Source organism: Xenopus tropicalis, chromosome 7 (genome assembly GCF_000004195.4).
Source record: "Xenopus tropicalis strain Nigerian chromosome 7, UCB_Xtro_10.0, whole genome shotgun sequence".
Lineage (NCBI taxonomy): Eukaryota > Metazoa > Chordata > Amphibia > Anura > Pipidae > Xenopus > Xenopus tropicalis.
Genome location: NC_030683.2, coordinates 62,261,273 through 62,282,815, shown reverse-complemented (window position 1 = coordinate 62,282,815; position 21,543 = coordinate 62,261,273). Strand labels below are relative to the sequence as shown.

The 21,543-nt window shown below is 41.4% G+C and overlaps 1 protein-coding gene across 5 annotated transcripts in view; it reads left to right on the top strand.

The window, feature by feature from the left end:
• Positions 1-1,094: 1,094 nt before the first annotated feature.
• Positions 1,095-21,543, top strand: part of vstm4 (V-set and transmembrane domain containing 4) — a 39,717-nt gene continuing 19,268 nt past the window's right edge. The window contains exons 1-5 of one of the 5 annotated variants that reach the window (XM_004915916.4): positions 1,095-1,381; positions 8,594-8,977; positions 9,946-10,002; positions 11,218-11,325; positions 20,215-20,239. In XM_004915916.4, coding sequence (XP_004915973.2) covers positions 1,261-1,381; positions 8,594-8,977; positions 9,946-10,002; positions 11,218-11,325; positions 20,215-20,239 — 695 coding nt within the window. In that variant the 5' untranslated portion in view covers positions 1,095-1,260. The remainder of the gene's footprint in view (positions 1,382-8,593; positions 8,978-9,945; positions 10,003-11,217; positions 11,326-20,214; positions 20,240-21,543) is intronic. The other 4 variants (XM_004915915.4, XM_004915914.4, XM_031905764.1 and 1 more) reach the window with 4 other exon arrangements.

Here is a 21,543-nt window from a genome sequence, read left to right as displayed (position 1 = left end):
AGCTGGGGGAAACAATATTATTTCCTGAAGAAAGTTTTCTGAAGTATCTTCTGTAAAAAAAACCCTCTGTTACACTGCCTGAACCTGGAGGGAACTCCTGGTATGGACTGCCATGTTGGGGTACACGCATGTGCACAATGTGCAATGTACTGGCTTGCTTCAGAAACACTACTATAGTTTATATAAACTGCTGTGTAGCAATGGAGGCAGTTGAAATAGGACAGGTTTAATGCCACAGGTTTAATAGTGGATAACAAATAAGCTCTGTAAAAAAACATTATATTCTACATAGCTTATCTGCTGTGTAACCTGAGCCTTTTCTCCTGTGAAAGGCTGCTCCCACGGCTACACGGCAGCTTATTTATATAAATTATAGTAGTGTTTTTGAAGCAAACTTCAGAATTGAAGTTCTTCATGAGAAATCAATGTTGCATCTGTTGTCCCTTAAGAAAGAAAAATACATTTCTCAATAAAAAATAAAACAGCCTAAAACCTCCAGTTTTTTTAGCTGAAAACATAGCTATTGTCTGGAAGAAAAGAACAAATGTGGATTTAAACAAACACCATAATTGAAATAAACATTTTTGGGGAGGCATGGAAGTTGGTGAAATATAAAGTGGGACACTGAATGAAGTATGTTAGTAAGATTGCAAATATAGAGTAAAGACACAACTCACATATACATCTTCTGATGCAATAGGTTACTGTGCTATATGATGACCTATTATCCTAAAAATGATAGATGTGTAAAGTACATGAAAAGTTTGCTAGCCCCCAGGCAACCCGTCTGACCACCTTGGCCCCCAGGTGCGAGTGTGCATGCAGATGCAGGTATGCGCATATGCAGTAATGCCGCAGACAGAGGAGGGAGCGAGGTCACTGCAACGCCAGTCCTAAGCTATCCTTGATTAGGGGTAGGCATAAGCGTTACCTGCCTAGCGCCCCCCCCCCCATCTTTGCGGCCTAGGCAGGAGACACTGCTGTCTTACCCACTTACCCACAAACACTGCATCACGACATATATGAATATTCTGAATACAGTGTTTAGTAGTTTAGACATTTGTGACTGTTCTAACACTCCACAAAGGTATCCCTACTCGCAATTTAGGATTTACTTTCTAATGTGTACACAAATGTTATTCGAGTGTCTCCTTATAGACTTGTACAGGAGTTTGGATTAATGTTTTAATGTTTCTGTGTTTTGGCCAGTGTTTCTGAAACTTAGAGATCTGACTCTTCCCTCTCTGGGAGCCTCCCCCCATGTCCCTCCCTGCCTCTCTCTCTCCCTCTGTCTCTTGGAAAAGTTTTGGAAATGCTGGGAGCAGCACAATGACGCTCTTTATACTGACTTCTGCTCTTCTAAGTCAAAGTCTAATAGCAGGTAAGAAATCCATATTTACAGAAATCTGTCTGAACTAGGCTGTGTTTTTGTACATATTTTTGCCAAGTGTGTGTGTCTGTGTTATTATGCACATAGCTTTCTTCGTGTGTATTGAGTAAGGATATCCCTATATTTAGTGCTTATGCTACTGAATGATGGCGTTTAAGTATTCGTACTTAACCAAGTACGAATACTTAAACAACATAATCCAGTAGCATAAGCACTAAATATAGGGATATCCTTACTCAATACACACGAGGAAAGCTATGTGCATAATAGCACTGTGAGCATTGTGCCTACTTTAGGTATGGTCTGGCATGCTTTTCTTTCTCTCATCTTAAAACAGTTAAAAGGCAGTGGCTGTGTAATGTGAACCATTTTCCTATAGAACCCTTTCTTTACATCACAGCTGGCACTGCTTACTGACCCTGAGGTAATAGGGTCTCCAAGGAGCACAAAACCCCTCCTATGGCAGCAACTCACAAAAGGCCACACAGGAGTTTTCACTTCATGTATTAGTAAAGCGATGCATAATAATTGTCACATGGTTTAAAAAGATAATTGACTGAATTAAGGGATACTTAATATTGCTATTAATGTGTTTATCTTTACAAGATTTGTTTTAATCTTTTGGATTTGAGATTTTTAACCTTAAGTTAGTTTGAGAGAGGTAGAAAGAGAAGCAACTGATATTTGGTTAACCCACTATTAAATCTATTTTAGTATTGGCAAAGTTATTTAAAGTTCTGCAGGCAGATTTATTTCAGCATTTATAAAGACATGCAACATTGTTATTACCGTATATACTCGAGTATAAGCCGATCCGAATATAGGCCAAAGTACCTAATTTTACCTAAGAAAACTGGAAAATTATTATTGACTCGAGTATAAGCCTAGGGCACTAACAGAGTGTGTGTGTCCCTTAATGGTGCAGCGCGTGTGCGCACGGCATCATGCGCGGTGCGTGCTGCACCATTAAGGGATGTACGCGCTCTTTTTAAAGGGGAAGGAAAGGCAAAGTCACTTGGGGGTGCCAAAATGTTAAGCACCCCCAAGTGACTTTAACCGCTTACCTTGTACCCCGGGCTGGTGCCCCTGTTAGGAGAAAATAGCACCAGCCCGGGGCACCTGGAGCGCAGCACTTCCTCCTTCCGCTTTCTACTTCCTAAACTGCCGGTGGCCGGGCATGCACAGTAGAGCGAAAAAGCCGACTTAAATGTTTAAGTTCGGCTTTTCACTCTACTGCGCATGCGCGCGCAGCGAAGCCGGAAGGAGGAAGCGCCGGCAGCTACCCCGGGCTGGTGCTGTTTTCTCCTGACAGCGGCACCAGCCCGGGGTAAAAGGTAGGCGGTTAAAGTCACTTGGGGGTGCCTAACATTTTGGCACCCCCAAGTGACTTTACCTTTCTTTTTCCTTTAATGCTTCTAATTACCGAACCAATGGGACGCTCATCATGCCATTCTGCCTGCGTGAAAAGGCAGAAAAAGGACAAAAAATAAAAACCTACAAAAAATAAATAATGAAGACCAATGGCAAAGTTGCTAGGACTAGGACATTATGTAACATACTAAAAGTTAACTTAAAGGTGAACCGCCCCAGATGCCTTAAATTGACATAATCCTGATTGGTGAAGCAGGTCTGCATGCAAAACGAATGAATTTCAATTTGAACATGTGGACGTAAGTGTAGTAATTAATAACAAGGCGGTAAAATAAGTTACATAGACATTTATTTAATAAACTTGAATGGGAATCAGAGGCAAAAAATGGGGTTCTAAATAAGCAACAGTTGCATCCAGCCACCGTGGGCTGCCAATAGCAAATCACATCTATTCATGTAGTGCTCCATCTCTCTAATATACAGTACACGTCTGGATATGGAGAAGCTCCAGTAAAAATACATTCATGTAGAGCTTCATACATGTACAGTGCAAAGCTGAGTGATGGAGGATAAGTGGTTTTATATCCTGGAAAGCAGGGCGCTGGGGGTACATCAACCTGTTGGGGAACACAGGGAATGGGATCCAGTTCACAATTTAAAATCACAATTTTCTGCCAATAAATCCTGTTGATATCCAACTATATTTGGCCTCAGTGTAATCATGTTATTACCTTATTCATGTTGCCAAGGGGTAGAATGGTTTGGAGGGCACACCCAATCTCCTTGCGGGGGGGCAATTAGTAGTCGCTGCTCGATGCGCACATGCAATGCACTCAGTGCGCACCTTACGTTAGGGCAGGCGCGCGCAGCAGACGCACATCGAGCACATTCAAATATGCTGCGCGCGCCTGCCCTAACCTAAGGTCACCCACGGTGGGGGGGGCATTGCATGTGCGAGAATCCATACCGTATATACTCGAGTATAAGTCACTTTTTCAGCATATTTTTTGTGCTGAAAAACTCAAGTATATACGGTATATTATTTCGATAACACAAATCTGGTGTCGAGAATCTAGGTGAAACTTACAGGGAAATATACTTGTTTTGCCCTGATTAGACCAGGACAGTTGCTGTAGGCTAAGGCTAATACCACACTTAGGGGCAGATTTATCAAAATGCGAGTTTAGAGCTTAATACATAAAAACTCACTCACGTTCTATTCATTCCTATGGGATTTTTAGAAGTGTATTTATCAAATATGAGGGTTGATTCACTAAAGTGCGATAAGCGTTATTGCATGCTTTTTTGCGTTAAAATTGACGGGGAAAAAACGTGCGATTCGTGAAAGTATTAGCGCATGCGTTAAGTCGTATAACACGTGTGTTAATTAGCGCGCAACCGCATGCATTAATTTTACCGCATTACATTAATTCTTGCGCAGAAATAATACTAACGCATGATTCACAAACACTTAGACGCGCTAAATATCACATTAGTCTATGCGAAAATTAACCCCTACTTGGAGCAGGCGGTAATTATAGAACAGTTCATGAGCTTTTGGAACACAATATGGACTTTGCAGTGGGATTTATTCAAGTATGTGTTGGCCCTAGAGTGATGCAGCCTCCAGTTTGCAGGGAAATGGTCATTTAAAAAAAAAAATGTAGTTTTACGAATGTAATGGTGTGGATGACTAATATGGCGTGCGCGCGAAAAGTAGCGCACATGCGGTAATTAGCCCGCGCGACAATTAGCACAATGTGCTAATTAGTGCGTGTTGCATCAAATAATGCACGAAAATAGTCTTCGTGACTAAACGCAAACAGCAGCTTGTCTAAATTAACGCAAATGTTGTTTTAGTGAATCGTGCGTTGACACAAAAAATTAGAAGTGATATTTTTAACGCATGCTTTTACCCATGCTATAAATAGTGCACGTTTTAACGCACTTTAGTGAATCAGCCCTGGTGAGTTCTAACTTAAACCCAATCCACTTAGACACGCTAAATATCGCATTAGTCTATGCGAAAATTAACACCTACTTGGAGCAGGCGAACGTAATGGTGTGTATGGCTAATATGGCGCGCGCGAAAAGTAGTGCACGTGCGGTAATTAGCACGCGTGACAATTAGCATGATGTGCTAATTAGCGCACATTGCATCAAATAACGCACGAAAATAGTCTTCGCGACTTAAATAACGCAAACAGCATCTCGTCTAAATTAACACAGCTGCTTCAGTATCCAGTACAATTTCCACAGATCTATCAGTCTTTCAGTAAAATGAGTTACAGATATATGGCTAAGTAGTGCAAAATGCAAATGAATAGCACAAATGTTTATACAGTATTTTTACCCATAATGCAATGATTTTAGTTAATATTTTGTTTTAATTGTGCTCATTAAAGGAGAAGGAAAGGCTAAGTCACTTGGGGGTGCTAAAATGTTAAGCACCCACAAGTGACTTTAATTGCTTACCTCGTACCCCGGGCTGGTGCCCCTGTTAGGAGAAAACAGCACCAGCCCGGGGTACCTGGAGTGATGTGCTTCCTCCTTCTGGCTTCGTTTCACTGCGACTAACAAAATAGGCGCATGCGCAGTAGAGTGAAAAGCCGACTTCTCTGTTAAAGTTCGGCTTTTCACTCTACTGCGCATGCGCACGCAAGCGATATAGGAAGGAGGAAGCGCTGCAGGTACCCCGGGCTGGGGCTGTTCTCACCTAACATGGGCACCAGCCCGGGGTAAAAGGTAGGCGATTCCAGTCACTTGGGGGTGCCTAACATTTTGGCTCCCCCAAGTGACTTTGCCTTTCCTTCTCCTTTAAATTTGCATGTTCCATTTTTTTGCAGATGATTTATAAATATGTTAATAGTCAACAGTGTAACATACAGTATAGTCAGTATAGTTAATTGGTGTTTCTAAATGCCTATAGTTAACCTTATTCAGTATCTTTCTATAGAAAGTCTGTTACTGTGAGCAAAACATCAATGATATCTTCCCCCCCCCCCCAAGTTTAAATATTTTCTTTTAATGCAATGATAATCTGAGGATGATTTTTACTGAAATGTATTTGCTTGCGCAGTGAAGCATAACATAACAATTCCCCTCAATTTGTTTAGCAGACATGTACCAAGTACCTTGGACTAGCCTTAAGTAATCCAAGCTTTTTTGTAGTGATAATTAAAAAAGATCTTACATAGTAAGTTAGGTTGAAAAAAGACATATGTCCATCACGTTCAACCAAATTGCCTATACAGTGGAGGAAATAATTATTTGACCCCTCACTGATTTTGTAAGTTTGTCCAATGACAAAGAAATGAAAAGTCTCAGAACAGTATCATTTCAATGGTAGGTTTATTTTAACAGTGGCAGATAGCACATCAAAAGGAAAATCGAAAAAATAACTTTAAATAAAAGATAGCAACTGATTTGCATTTCATTGAGTGAAATAAGTTTTTGAACCCCTACCAACCATTAAGAGTTCTGGCTCCCACAGAGTGGTTAGACACTTCTACTCAATTAGTCAACCTCATTAAGGACACCTGTCTTAACTAGTCACCTGTATAAAAGACACCTGTCCACAGAATCAATCAATCAAGCAGACTCCAAACTCTCCAACATGGGAAAGACCAAAGAGCTGTCCAAGGATGTCAGAGACAAAATTGTAGACCTGCACAAGGCTGGAATGGGCTACAAAACCATTAGCAAGAAGCTGGGAGAGAAGGTGACAACTGTTGGTGCGATTGTTCGAAAATGGAAGGAGCACAAAATGACCATCAATCGACCTCGCTCTGGGGCTCCACGCAAGATCTCACCTCGTGGGGTGTCAATGATTCTGAGAAAGGTGAAAAAGCATCCTAGAACTACACGGGAGGAGTTAGTTAATGACCTCAAATTAGCAGGGACCACAGTCACCAAGAAAACCATTGGAAACACATTACACCGCAATGGATTAAAATCCTGCAGGGCTCGCAAGGTCCCCCTGCTCAAGAAGGCACATGTGCAGGCCCGTCTGAAGTTTGCCAATGAACACCTGAATGATTCTGTGAGTGACTGGGAGAAGGTGCTGTGGTCTGATGAGACCAAAATAGAGCTCTTTGGCATTAACTCAACTCGCTGTGTTTGGAGGAAGAAAAATGCTGCCTATGACCCCCAAAACACCGTCCCCACCGTCAAGCATGGGGGTGGAAACATTTTGCTTTGGGGGTGTTTTTCTGCTAAGGGCACAGGACAACTTATTCGCATTAACGGGAAAATGGACGGAGCCATGTATCGTGAAATCCTGAACGACAACCTCCTTCCCTCTGCCAGGAAACTGAAAATGGGTCGTGGATGGGTGTTCCAGCATGACAATGACCCAAAACATACAGCAAAGGCAACAAAGGAGTGGCTCAAGAAGAAGCACATTAAGGTCATGGAGTGGCCTAGTCAGTCTTACCAATAGAAAACCTATGGAGGGAGCTCAAGCTCAGAGTTGCACAGAGACAGCCTCGAAACCTTAGGGATTTAGAGATGATCTGCAAAGAGGAGTGGGACCAACATTCCTCCTAAAATGTGCGCAAACTTGGTCATCAATTACAAGAAACATTTGACCTCTGTGCTTGCAAACAAGGGTTTTTCCACTAAGTATTAAGTCTTTTTTTGTTAGAGGGTTAAAAAACTTATTTCACTCAATGAAATGCAAATCAGTTGCTATCTTTTATTTAAAGTTATTTTTTCGATTTTCCTTTTGATGTGCTATCTGCCACTGTTAAAATAAACCTACCATTGAAATTATACTGTTCTGAGACTTTTCATTTCTTTGTCATTGGACAAACTTACAAAATCAGTGAGGGGTCAAATAATTTTTTCCTCCACTGTATATAAAACCTGCCTAACTTCTAGTTGATCCAGAGGAAGGCAAAAAACCCCATCTGAAGCCTCTCTAATTTGCCGCAGAGGGGAAAAAATTCCTTCCTGACTCCAAGATGGCAATCGGACCAGTCCATGGATCAACTTGTACTAAGAGCTATCTCCCATAACCCTGTATTCCCTCACTTGCTCAAGACTCAACTACAGCAGAGAAACCAAGCAACAGATAGCAGAGGGCTTAGTCAGTCAGACAAAGGATTCAAAGAAGGCTCAAATACCTAAAATGTCTACGTCCCAAGCAAAACATTAAATCTGTATTCAGCTTTGGTCAAGAAACTTGGCAATCTGGTAAGGCAAGAACAGGATTTTGCTGTATTCCATTTTAAATAACCAGAAGAAAGGAAAATTGCAGCTCATAAGCAAGAAATTAGATTTTGTAAGATTTCTGGTGCATTACATTTAGGGCTATAGCACAGCAGCATTTTTTGTCCATTTGCAACTCATGAAGGGGGGACAAATTGCTTTATATCACGGCCGCGTATTTCCGCTAGGTCTGGCAGCTGCCTTCGTGTATACATAGGAATAACTTGCTGTGCAAATACTGGCGTATTTCAGCAAACGCTTGAAAAATCCGTGGTAAGGCTTTTTCTAGCGTATTTATGCATTGTGTGGTTTGCTTCGAGTCTTTTAAAGTTATTTCTATGGATGATGATATTGTGCGTTTTTCAGCCGCCGAGAGAATTAGAAAAAACGCCACGTGTGGCATCAGCCTAAGCAAGGGTGCTTGCAGCCAGTTGAGAAATAGGGGTGATTTTTATTTTGCAGCAGGTGATTAATTGATTAAAACTGCCATGTGACATTGCTTTAGAATATGCAATACCATTGTATTGCATATTCTAAAGCAATGTCACATGGCAGTTTCAAAGTTTTACCTTTTACTTAGAATTTCTCACAGCTTTGTCCAATTTTTCTTTTAATTTGTAGGTATTTCATTCTGCCTTAATGTCACAGTCCACCCCCACCCATGGGTACAACATGCAACTGGGGAAAACACATCCTTATGGTGTTCTGTGACCCAAAGAAGGAGGCAAGACAGCTTGTTAACTGTGCGCTGGGTGTTTTCTTCAGAGTCTGGACCTGAACAAATTATTGGAAGAATTACAAAATTTGGAACAGCACATACTTCAGGAAATTGGAGCCATAGGGGTAATCTAAGCAGCGATGGTCCTGGTAAAGGTTATCGTCTAATGCTAAGAGATCTGCGTTTGTCTGACCAGGGTCAGTATATATGTCGTGTTCAAGAAGTTGCTCGACATCGAAATCGCTGGACAGCTGTGTCTAATGGCACTGCAGACACAAAGTTAAAGGGTAAGAGGGGTCCTGCAAAGTAGACACTGAACAAAAAGAATATAGATAGCTATTTTGCTTAAACAGGTAGCCAAAGCAAATTTTTCTGCTAGAGGAAAACTCCATAATTTACATTAGATAGAGAAACACTGCGTGGTTACTTTCATTAAATAAGATGTTCTTTTAAGTAACCTTTTTCTACTTTAAATTGCTTTGGTTTGAGTGTGGATTCCATGTGTGCCTGTCTTTTAGTGATTTTGGTCTAGGGCTTGGCCTCTGAACTACAGGTTCAATAAGGGCCCTCTAGGGATGTCACCTAACATACCCACGGGGTATAATGGTGCCTGGTAGGGTAATTTAGCTCTACCACTCTAATATACTACCAGAGCTCTTCTCCTTCAGGACACATATACTGTACTTTAGGACTAAATGGCACAGGGTAGCCACTCACTAATTCACTACAGAGGAATTATGATGAAATATGTTTGGAGTAATAACAATCATTTTATATTTTAATGGTAGGTTCCAAATAACCACTATTGCCATACAAATCCAAAAACTATACAGTACATGCCTATTAAATTAAGGGGACAGGCAATAATGCCCTCCATAATATTGTATGTAAATGACCTTGTGTGCAGGATTACTATGTCCTATAATTTTGATATGGATAGTCTAAATCAGATTGCTTTTTATAAAATTCCCATGAAGTCTGCCTCATGTGCTTTGCTGCTTTGTGCTTGCCAGTTTTCATTGTATAATAACAGGCTAGGGATCTGATCTCAAGTCATATGACTTTGTAATTAAGGGGTGAGAAAAACTCACTTCCCAGACACACTTGCTACTCTGGGGATGGTTAATCCTTAACAATAGACAGGGAATTATCTGCATACTGGCACATTTTGGCACATCATTATATTTTGAACCGCATTTATATAGTTTGTCATGTTACAGTTTCGTAATTAGCAATTTGTGTATTTTCTTTTCAGTCACGTCACATTCAGTTTCTGAAGAAAAGAAACTATTTGCATGGAATTTATTCCAAGGTAAAAAAAAAACACACCCTCAACTGATTTGTAATATCTTCTGTGAAGATCTTTTTTATTTTTTAGCTGAATTAATATAAGATAGAATAGTGCACATTAGGGGTTTTCTGTACAACAGATCTGCAGGGCTATGCATAGGCCATCTATTAAACCTTTATGTTCTTTGCCTGGATGAATTATATGTTTTTTTTAACTGCTACCATGAGGCAAGGTGGGAGTGTTCCGCAGGAATCAAAAAGTTGTTCCCGGTAACTTAAAGAGTTAAAACCCCATTTTTTAAATTAGAGAGTGCAGCTGTACTCTCTGCACTAGTGATGGGAATTGCAGAGAGGGGGACGGCATCGGAAAGGCCCCTCAGGGTGGCAAGGAGCACAATATTGGTCCTGTGTACAGCTTTAATCATTTACAGCTACAATTATTAATGTAGCCCTCTTCTGCTACTGTGGGAGATCTTTAGAGATGTAGCGAACTGTTCGCCGGTGAACTAATTCGCCTATGCATATACATAGGAATAGCTTGCGTTTTTTTTTTTGGCTTTATTTTTTGGCGTTTTTTTGGCGTTTTTTTGGCGTTTTTTTGGCGTTTTTTTACAAAGTATTTTTCAGAGAAGTTTTTGCCCTTTATCCCCCTCCTGCATGCCACTGTCCAGGTCGTGGCACCCTTTAAACAACTTTAAAATCAGTTTTCTGGCGATGTTCGCTACATCACTAGAGATCTTGCGATGATTTACCTATTCAGTATTCAAAGAGTCATGTGTCTCTGTTATGTGAGAGCAGATACCCATTTGACAAAAGCACACCCTATTTACATAGTTGGAATTGTAAAAGTGAAGAAACACTAGGTGCACTAGCATTTAATGACAGGCACATGCCTCACCATTTCATGACATTTTGTGGCCCAAACACTTCACAACAGATACAGTGTGTGGCCCAGTGCATTTAATGACAGTACAGTGTGTCAGCCAGCCATCCGGTTGTCAGTAGTTCATTTTAACTACCAGTAAAATAAAGCTACTACTTACTCTTACTCCCCCTCATCTGGCCTAGTCACCTCTCCCTATATTTTATTTTGAAAGTTAGGTGGAATTGGCTTTGTGGTCTGTGGTTATGCTTGTGTACTAAATTGTGGAGGAAAAGATCAGATTGTTCCTTTGAATGTTTCTCAGTTTACTGCAGTGTTTCCTGTACAAAATGACGGTTCCTTTTCCCTCGCCAGACCTTTATCTATATGCTGTGCTGCTCTGCTGTTTGGGCATCCTGAGCCTTCTGACCTTCTTTCTTATTCTTCTATGCCAGACCATCTTCCACAAGAGTCGCACCAAAGGTCAGAGACCAGACTACCTGTCCGTTGCTAATAATAAGCATAAGGTGCATATTTCCCATTTGCAGAAGGGTTCATAAACTATTAAAGTGATACTGACACTAAAAAACAACTTTTTAAATTTTAAATCTACATAAAAAGTTGCCTATAGGTCGTGTTAATCATTTTTTACTGATAGGGCTGGTTTTGTAAGTAATTGTTACTTGAAATCCCAAAACCTGACTGTTTTGCCAACCTGACTGTCCCTTCTCAGCCTGACAGTTACAGCTTCTAATGCTAACGGCCTCCTGCTGGACAAATATGGCCGCCCCCTCATAAGAGAACATGGGGGATCAGATAGGGAATGTAAAAGCTTGGACAAATACTTTTATGGCAAAATTATAAATACCATGCAAAGACAATGTTATGACAGATGTAAAAATGGTTTCATTTCTGGTGTCAGTATCTCTTTAAGAATATACTACATGCCAAAGGGAAACTGTGCTGCATTTCTGTTTGTACAATTTTATTTACTATATTCCACTACTTCTTTTGATAATGTAAAACCCAAATAGCTGGTATATTTTGCATACAGCTATTACGTATAATTAGGAAAGATATTATTAACATTTCCATGTGTGACAACTCTTCAGTCTATAAAACTAGGCATGTACACACCATTATTTAAAAATGGCCCAAATGCAACGCCCTTATTCACAATGTATGTACTAAGTGTACTTAGAACACTATTCTACCCTTATGGCCTGTTGTACTTGATGTTCATGATATGCTAAGTTAGAGAAATAAAAGCAACCTTCTAACTACCACCTGGGCCTTGTGAAAATTAAAGCCCCCCCTGAAGGGATCTAAAGGTAATAACTAAACTGTATGCCATTATGCTTAAAAACAGGACGCAGTGTTAAAAACAGGGCACAGTGTATCATTACTCATACACTGAGCAGTCCTCTAGTCCTGTCAAATGTATACTTGCTCCTCGACAGACAACAACCCTGTGCTGGTTTCACAGCTTCTAAGTACTTTGCATCCTCAGCACTACATGTTTTGGCAAAACCAGCTTCCTCTGGTGCATGCAAGCTGAAACATGTAGTGCTGAAAATGGGGAAAAGTGATAAAATTGGCGACATTTTTCCCTGGGAGAGCACAGAGTGCTAGAGAGGTGCTGTATAAATGTTTATTTGCCAAAAAAAAACCCCAAAAACAATAAAAATATAAGTAAGAAAAAAAAGAAGTGCTAGAGATAATAAAATAGGGGGGGGGGCATTTAAGAATATTTAGCCAAATACTTAGGGGTCCGTTTGCTAAAGTGGCTTAAATTAAGTTAGAGATTTTAGACACAGAATAAATGGCAAATATGTTATGGGCACTTTATTAAACGGGGACAAATATAATATTGCAATTATTCTGGCAACAAAACATTTGATTGGCAGTTATCACACTCGCCAGAAAATACGCTACGTACTAATTAAGTTTTACTATTCAGCAAAATAGGCTAAAGACAAAATTGTTGGCAGAATATTTGCAAAAATTTAACCCATATAGCATATTGATGCTGTTACTGATAAATGTAAGAGTGTAGGAGAAACTACATGAAAGTATAGAATACCATATCAAGGAAAAATAATTAGACATTAACCAGTTCAAAAGTAGAAAAATAAAAACTTTTATTTTAACAATTAAAGGGAAAAAACTGGGAAAGATAAAACTTAGGGCTTGCTGCCCTTGAGTTCTCTGATGTCACTCCTCATTTCGTCCATTTCCCCCCGGAGCTGGGCCAGCTCAGCCTTGATGTAATCCAGGTCCTCCTGCACTGACCGGCGTGATGGTCCCTCGCCTGCAGGAGAACCTGGTGCCTAGCGCTTGGCCTGGGGGGAGAACTCAAGGGCCTGGGGGGAAACTGGGGGAGGAAAGAAGGGGGGTAGTGTCCGGGGGCTCGGGGGCCTCTTCGGCCTCGGGAGCCTCTGGCGGTGGGGCTTCTGCAACTGAGGCCTCTGGAGCTGAGGCCTCGGGGGCCTCTGGTCGTGGGGCCTCGGGGGCCGCTGGTGGTCGGGCCTCGGGGGCCTCTGGAGCCTGGTGGGCCTCGGGGGCCACAGGAGCCTGGGGTGCCTGGGGTTGGGCCTGGGGATGAGGCACCAGCTGAAGTTCTGTGAGATAGTATTGCAAAATGTTATTTTGTGTAATATATTATACACATATATATATATATATATATATATACATTCATACACCATCATAAATAACGGGGCCCCTCACAACAACATTTTTTTGGCCTCCCACGCCCCCACTGGCCCCTCCCCCTGTGAACCCTCACATCAATACAAAGGACACACAGACATTGCTAGCCAGGGCCCCCTAAAACATTCGTGGCCCTTCCCCAAATGGCTCCCTGCTGCTTCCCCCCTACTTTAAACGTATTTATGCATATGTATTTGAAAATAGATGTGTATATATATATATATATACAATACAGCTCTTACTGTGAGAGCTGTGAAGTTGTGGAATTCCCTCCCCAAATCAGTTGTACTGGCTGATACATTATATAGCTTTAAGAAGGGCTGGATGGATTCTTAGCAAGTGAGGGAATACAGGGTTATGGGAGATAGCTCTCAGTACAAGTGAGGGAATACAGGGGTATGGGGGATAGCTCTCAGTACAAGTGAGGGAATACAGGGGTATGGGGGATAGCTCTCAGTACAAGTGAGGGAATACAGGGGTATGGGGGATAGCTCTTAGTACAAGTTTATCCAGGGACTGGATTGGAGTCAGGAAGGAATATTTTCCCCTCTGCGGCAAATTAGAGAGGCTTCAGATGGGGTTTTTGCCTTCCTCTGGATCAACTAGTAGTTAGGCAGGTTATATATAGGCATTTTGGTTGAACGTGATGGACGTTTGTCTTTTTTCAACCCAACTTACTATGTTACTATGTTACTATGTATGTTACAAAGTGCTGGGAAGCTGCACACCATAAGGAACAATAATACCTGGGTGCCTGTGGCAAAACAAAATCTAGACAGGCATGGGGTGATGGCACACACAGGATTTTCACAAGGAGTCACGAAGATGTGAAATAATATTCAGAGGTTTATTGTGACCAACATTTCAGTTCCTCACTGGCATTATGGTTGAACATGATGGACGTATGTCTTTTTTCAACCCAACTTTCATCTATCAGATCGGAATTCCTGCGCTTCAGGTCAGATCATATGTGCTGGAGCAGGCGGAGGTCCACATCAATGCGAAAGCCCCTGCGCAACCCATCTTGGAGGTCGCACAGGATAGCTCTCTTCCTCTCGTGGACCCCTAAGGGCCCCAGCGGCGGGTTGTCATATCCTGAGCGCAGGAAAAAGCTGATAATATAGCGCCTCTCCCCTGGTAGCAGATCAGAAACCCCAGGCATGATGCTCCTCTCAGTGTGACTGCAGGCTCAATGACACAAAATGGCCCCAAGTCGCACATGTCACGAGATTACAAAATCGCTACAAAATGTCCGCCAGTCGCGAGATTACAAAGTCGCGACAAAGAAATCGCCAAAATATACCTAGTAATGTATTTTGTGCTACTAAATATTTACCGCTACAGTACTGTTTATTATGGCGACTAAAGATTATCCGCTATATTACTGTATATTATGGCGACTAAAGATTTACTGCTATAGTAGCGAAATTCCATACATGCCAAGACTTTAGTAAAATTTAGTAAAAAGACACATACTTGAATAAATAACACTGCTAAGTCCATATTTTATTGCCAAAAACTCATTTACTGTACTTTTCTATAATTTATCGCCTGCCTGTAGTAGGTGTTAATTTTCGCATAGACCAATGCGATATTTAGCACACCTAAGTGTTTGTGAATCATGCGATCGTATTCTTTTCAGCGCAACAATTAACGCATGCGTTAAAACTAGCACATGCGGTCACGTGAAAAATAACTCATGCGATATAGCGACTTAATGCACACGATAACACTATGGTGAATTGCGCGCTAATTATCGCGACTAATTTAACGCAAAAAAGCGTGCAATAAATTTTATCGCACTTTAGTGAATCAGCCCCATGATGTCCCATATGCATAAGGAGTCATTTAACAAGGCTCTGAACATAATACAAGAACACTAAGGGGCCCTAAGTGCTCATTCAACAAGTATTTGTGTCTGGTGCATATATGCCCCTGCACCTCACACTAAATAAAAATCTAGGAGCAGAGCACAGTGCTGAATGATATGAAAGTTGGGGTGACTAGTGGTATTACACCAACAAGCCACCCACCAGTGAATACAGATCTGCAGAATGCAAGTAGCACTATATTCACAGAGAAAGTATAGGTCTTTGTGCTTTGTAGCTTAAGTCTTGCCATACATATAGATGGGCAACCGTGAATCAATAAAATCATACAAAACCTAGTTTTGCATGATTTTTGGATTGTGTGTGGGCATAGAATTTTTGTACCATAGTGATCGGTCATTTAGTCGATCGGCCAGGTTAGAAAATTTTGGTCGGATAACGATAAAATCTGCGATTGTTTATCGGACGATATCATTGGGGGACCTACAATGGAAGTTACTTTTGTATGATTGGTGTCTGCCAACTATTTCATATAGAGCTTTATCCTTTAGCTGAATGTTAGTTTTAGATCGTTGCATTTAAACTTACCACCAATATCCAAACATTCGGTGGAAGACTAAATCTGAACATGTATGGCCAGCTTTACACTGATCATAAAATATATTTAAATGTCTCTCTAAAGTTTGAACTATTCTCTTCATGCATGCCGATACATGTTACGCTGCATGTTTAGCCAATTTCTTTGTGTGCATACGTATGCTGAATGTTTAGTATAAGAGTAGGTAACACATTTGCTCTTATCTATTATGCATTTAACATGTATAGACAGAGCCCAAACTTTTTTGAATTTGTCTGTAGTGGGGTTTTTTTTTGGCTCCAGTGTTTTCTAATTTTTAACTATATGCTGGCTCTTTAATGTTTTTCTAAAGAGTTTCGCCAAGCACAAGTCTGGAAATAATTAAGCTCAGTGGTTGTCCTTTGCTGTAACCTAAACTTCAAAACTAAACCTTAACCCTCTCTTTGCAAAAACAGACCTGCCTAGTACGATTTCTGTTGCTAATATGCTGTTTAAATGTCAGTGTGTACAGTAAAATAATAAAGCATCTAATACAATACTCCAAAAATCCACATATCAGAAGTCTCATACGTTAAAGATGTAGAGAAGTAAGTAGCAAATATAAGTAAAATGCCGCAAACCATTTTTTATTATCCACATTAAAAGTACCCCACATGGTACACAGAGATTAGCTTATTAATTGACCTATTGCAATTAGAATACTAAAAATACATGTCTGATTAGAGTAACATTCTGGGAAAAAGTTCAGCATTGTCACTACATACACTTTTATAGAGATATGCAGAGTTCAGCAGCATTTTATGTAGGGATCAGCTAAAAATTTAAATTATAAGGGAAATGTAATAAACCTTATCCAAGAATATGTTAACCACGCCCCCACCCTCAGGCCAGTGGATTGCTGCCACCTACCCCTCCTCTGCTTATTTATTTTTGATTATTGATAAAGGGTAAAATTTTAGCAGTGAACCCACTCAATTCTACTTATAGCCCCAGATCTAATACATTAATACATTATAACCGGTAACCCCTTTTGTAAAAGAGAAAAACACTACAGAAGCATTCCCCAAACAGCTACACATTTATCATCTCAAAAAAAATGAAGAGCCTTTGTACATATTAGGTTTAGGCCAGTGCCCCATGGGGAGGATTCTCAGGCTGTGGATAAAAGCAAGCTAAAAATCCACTCCTACACTCATAAAAGCTTATTGATGTGCATGCACCTCAGGCCACTGCATCGGCCTGGATGCAGTCACATAAAGTGGAATTCACTGCGAAACTGCCTGTGAACATCACCCTGCACTCAGTAGTGTAAATAAGGCCCCCGCAAACCCTGCAATGTGATGGGGCCCAGGAGCTCTGAAGGGCCCCCACTACTGCCGGGATCTGAGGGGGGCCATCACCTCCAAAATTGCCTTCCGCCGCACCTGGAAGTGTTGCGTCATGTCACTGGAACGGGCAGAGGAAGCGAGCAGGCTGATGGATTGGGAGGTAGCAAACAAGCTGGCGGAGGGATTGGGAAGGAGCAAATAAGCGGGCAGGACTGGAAGGGAAGGAGCGGATGAGCGGATGAGCGGGCAGGACTAGGAGAAAGTGAGCGAATGACTGGGAGGGAGTGAACAAGCGGGTGGAGGGACTGGGAGGGTGGGGGTGAGGAAGAGAATGAGCGGGCGGAGGGCCTGGGAGATAGGGAGCCCACCAAGGAATTTTGGGGCAGGAGTACTGTGTGTGGTTACACTTACTAGGATTGCTAGGTTTAGGCCAATGAAATGGTAGCATGAGACTGGACAGGGTTAGTTTAGGGTTAGTTTTATATTGTGGTGGACCATAGTGCCTTCTTGATACCTTGTCCTTTTGCCTGTTCCTACATAGATAAGGACCATTGTTCTACCAGAAGTTCCAGTCCATATGTTATTCTTACTTCAAAAAAAAAAAATTATATTTAATATTATCATTGCCACTGACTAATATTAATGGCAGGGGCATTGAAAGTTCCTCTGTAGGGGGGGGGGGGGGCCCTGAAAGTTCCTCTGTAGGGGGGCCGCACAAACTCTAGTTACGCCACTGCCCGTACTTGATGCTTTACCCCATGGAACAACTGGAGCTTTACCTCATAGACACAGAACTGTGAGCTTTATTACATATAAACATGTGCCCCATTGTTCTCCTGTAACGAAAGGGCTTTGATATATGTCTAATTTAATTCCACTAAGGGTAATTGAACTGAATTCCATTTTTTTTACTCCAAATTTTGTAACCCTTTCTATTGGCATATACTGGAGTTGAAACTTGATGTAAGTGACGTGTTTCAAATGTGATTGAATTCTCAACCTAGCAATTATAAACCACTACGTTTGATATTGTATTGGGCAATTTTGGGATTTGTTATTTAAAGGACATTTCAAACCCCCAACCAAAAATTTTAGCATAGAAAATCCTCACAGCATACTTTAAATACCTGCCACTCCAGTCCCTCAAAAGCTAACAGTGAAGCTGCAGCGATCCCTTGGTGTTTCTCTCAGTGCACAGCTCGGTAACTCCCTCTCCCCCCTCCCTTCAGAATTCAGCTTGTCTGCCTGGCGTGGTGCACATGGGCACTGCCAATCCGTTTTAGTGAGCATGTGAGATGAATCCCTTCTCTACTCAGCAGAAGATATGACCTCTTTAACCACGCCCACTTCAGTCAATCCTTCAATGAGCCGATCGCATGTGTATTTTGAACATATACACATACGCTTGATGACGTTACCCAGCAAAATGGCCGCCGGGTGACACACGAATTGGCAAATACAAGAATACGGCGGTGCGGGCTGTAGGAGAAAGTTGAGGGGGCATAATGTATGCGGTTAAGGTGGCAGTAAGGCACCCTTGGCATTAGACATGGTATCAAATTTACCGTTGACATCTCCTTTAAGATGGTATTCAGACCCTAGTAAAAAAATGGGGCCTTGTGAACACCAGAAAAAAAACACAAGTGTCATAGGGGATTCAATATCCTGGAAACAATGGAGCACATCTTCTGTCAATGTATTGCAACAAAATTCATGCAGTGTACCTAAATCCCATCAAAATATGATCATTCACATTTTTACAGCTACTGAAGTCATATCATAAGTCTGGCTTTCAAAACATCCTTTCCAGAAGTAAAATCCAGAACCGATTCTATTTTAAACGTTGAGAAACTCACAAACATCCTTTTAGAAAAAAAAGCAGTTCTCTGGAACCAATAGTGAAAGTAGAGATTCCCACGTACATTTGATAGGTCCACCCTCTGATGATGAATCATTTAGCAGCTGCAAGTATTTATAGAATACATCCAGAGGAGCATTTTAATTTCCTTTTTTCTTTTTAAAACATTTCTGTTGTCAATAACTGTTAACTTTTTTCTTGTATTTCTTTTATATATAGACTTCTTAACCATAACTAATTACAATTTATTTCCATGCAATGCCAAACTATAAAAGGGGACACTCACTACAAGCAAGGTCTGTACAGTGTGCATTTGCAGCCAATGTGTCAAGAAACACACACAGTGGCATGGAAAAAGTTTGATTTATTGCTGGCAACACAGATCGCTGTGGGATCCCTGGAACTACCGCCACATTTCCTTGCATCAATAGGTGCACTTGCACTTAATTCAGGGTGACAAGGCAGCCAGTATCGCTTAACAGAAGTGCAAGGAACATAAGCACCCAGGGTCGGACTGGGCTGCCGGGACACCAGGAAAATACCCGGTGGACCCCATCGGCCCAGACCCGACCCTGTTGCCGCTTCCTATTGTAAAATATGTCTTCCCCTGATGTGTTTCACATACGCACATTCAGGGGAGGACATCTGACTGGGGATGCATCAGCGGAGGTACCTCTGGGGGTGCGGGGCCCCGGTGGGCCCTTCACCCCCCAGTCCAACCCTGTAAGTACCTTTCAGTAATGCGATTTTTCGCACTACAGACTGTGGTCAGTTTAGTGGCCTCACAACTGCACTTGCAGATGTTAATGAGCTTTTATATATTTTTAATTAAAATGGAACACACTGGAAGAGTATATAACATATAGTCATATTTATGTCTCTGATAATGCGATAACTGTGCTGTTCAAAACTTTCGGAACTTTTTTCTCAGTTGTGTTGTGATGATTCCAGCACATCTGAAATGGGCCAATATTATTGCTAGTAGAGATTACCTTTACACAGTGTTGCATGCCAAGTAAATATTTTTTATGAAGCATCTGTCTTTTATATTTCCTTTCTTCTCCACAGTGCGTTGGAAATGTCCCCATGAAAGGTAAGGAATTTTTTTATAACTCTGGTTAGATCTAAATAATACTCCTATCTGTAAGTAACATTATTAGTAACTATTGCAGTCTCCTATTAACCAGCATCCCAGACTCCCCATGCTCCCTTGCAATCATCTCCACTGCCTCTTAGCTTTTGGAGCACTAGAACATAATCTGATCTAGACCACTCTGAGTCAATGCCCAAACCTTTGTGCATTTTTGCCTGTATGTTGTTCAGCCTTCAGGTTTATGGGACAGGGATCTACTTCCTATTGTGTATCTTTAAGCACACAAACAACAGGGGGAGATTGGTCAATGTACATTCCCTAGTCCCCTGTTTCATAAGTAATTTTGTATCTATGCAACTGCATGTATTTTCAGAAAACAGGGTTTTAGTTACAAAATTACGATCATAAGATTAGTAAGCCACCATACCACATCAAGGTTAACCCCATATGGTGGTCCCAACTGTTTACCTCCAGTCATATTTTTCTAAGGCTGACCAGGGCATTGGTTCCTGTCACAGGGCTTAGTCCGCCCTCATGCCATTAGCTTATACTTTATAGGAGAGAGATTACCAAGACCACAGCATTGGTTCAACAGGCTTAATCCTCCTCCCCGCCTTCAGCTTGCCCACTGACCTACACCCATTTATTAAAGGCATGAGACTACCACATGAAAGTTTGGCGATTTCTCAAAGCGAATAACTCTGTATTGCTAAAGTACATAAGTACACAAAAAGGGGGGCTGTGGGGGCACTTCAAGGCTAAGTGCTTATAAATAGTGACGAGCAAAGCTGTCCTGTTTTGCTTCGGTGAAAAATACGCAAAACTGTGAAAAAATTCACGAAACTGAAAAATTAGTGGAACGTAAGTTTTTGGACACACACAACTTTTTTTTCCACGCTCAACTATTCTTTTGATGTGCTTGACTTTTTTTTGATGCGCCTGCCCTATGCTCCTTGTATGTGCCATACTCTCCCTGCCCTATGCTGCTTGTGTGTGCCATACTATGCTTGCCCTACCCTGCCTGCGTGTGCCATACTCTGCCTGCCCTATGCTGATTGTGTGTGCAATACTTTTCCTGCCCTACACTGCCTGTGTGTGTCCTACCCTGCCTGTGGGAGGTGAACCTGGCAGGGGTTTGTTCTGGGAGTTTGCTAGCATTTGGAGTCATTATATGGTCCCTAAGGTGTGTAATTGTGTGCTAGGGGTTGCTGTGCGATCCACAGGGGAAAAGGAGGCATATGGATGTAACATTGGTGTGGTTTGAAGTGGGTGCAGTTTTAAAAAAAGGTAATGGTCGAAACTGG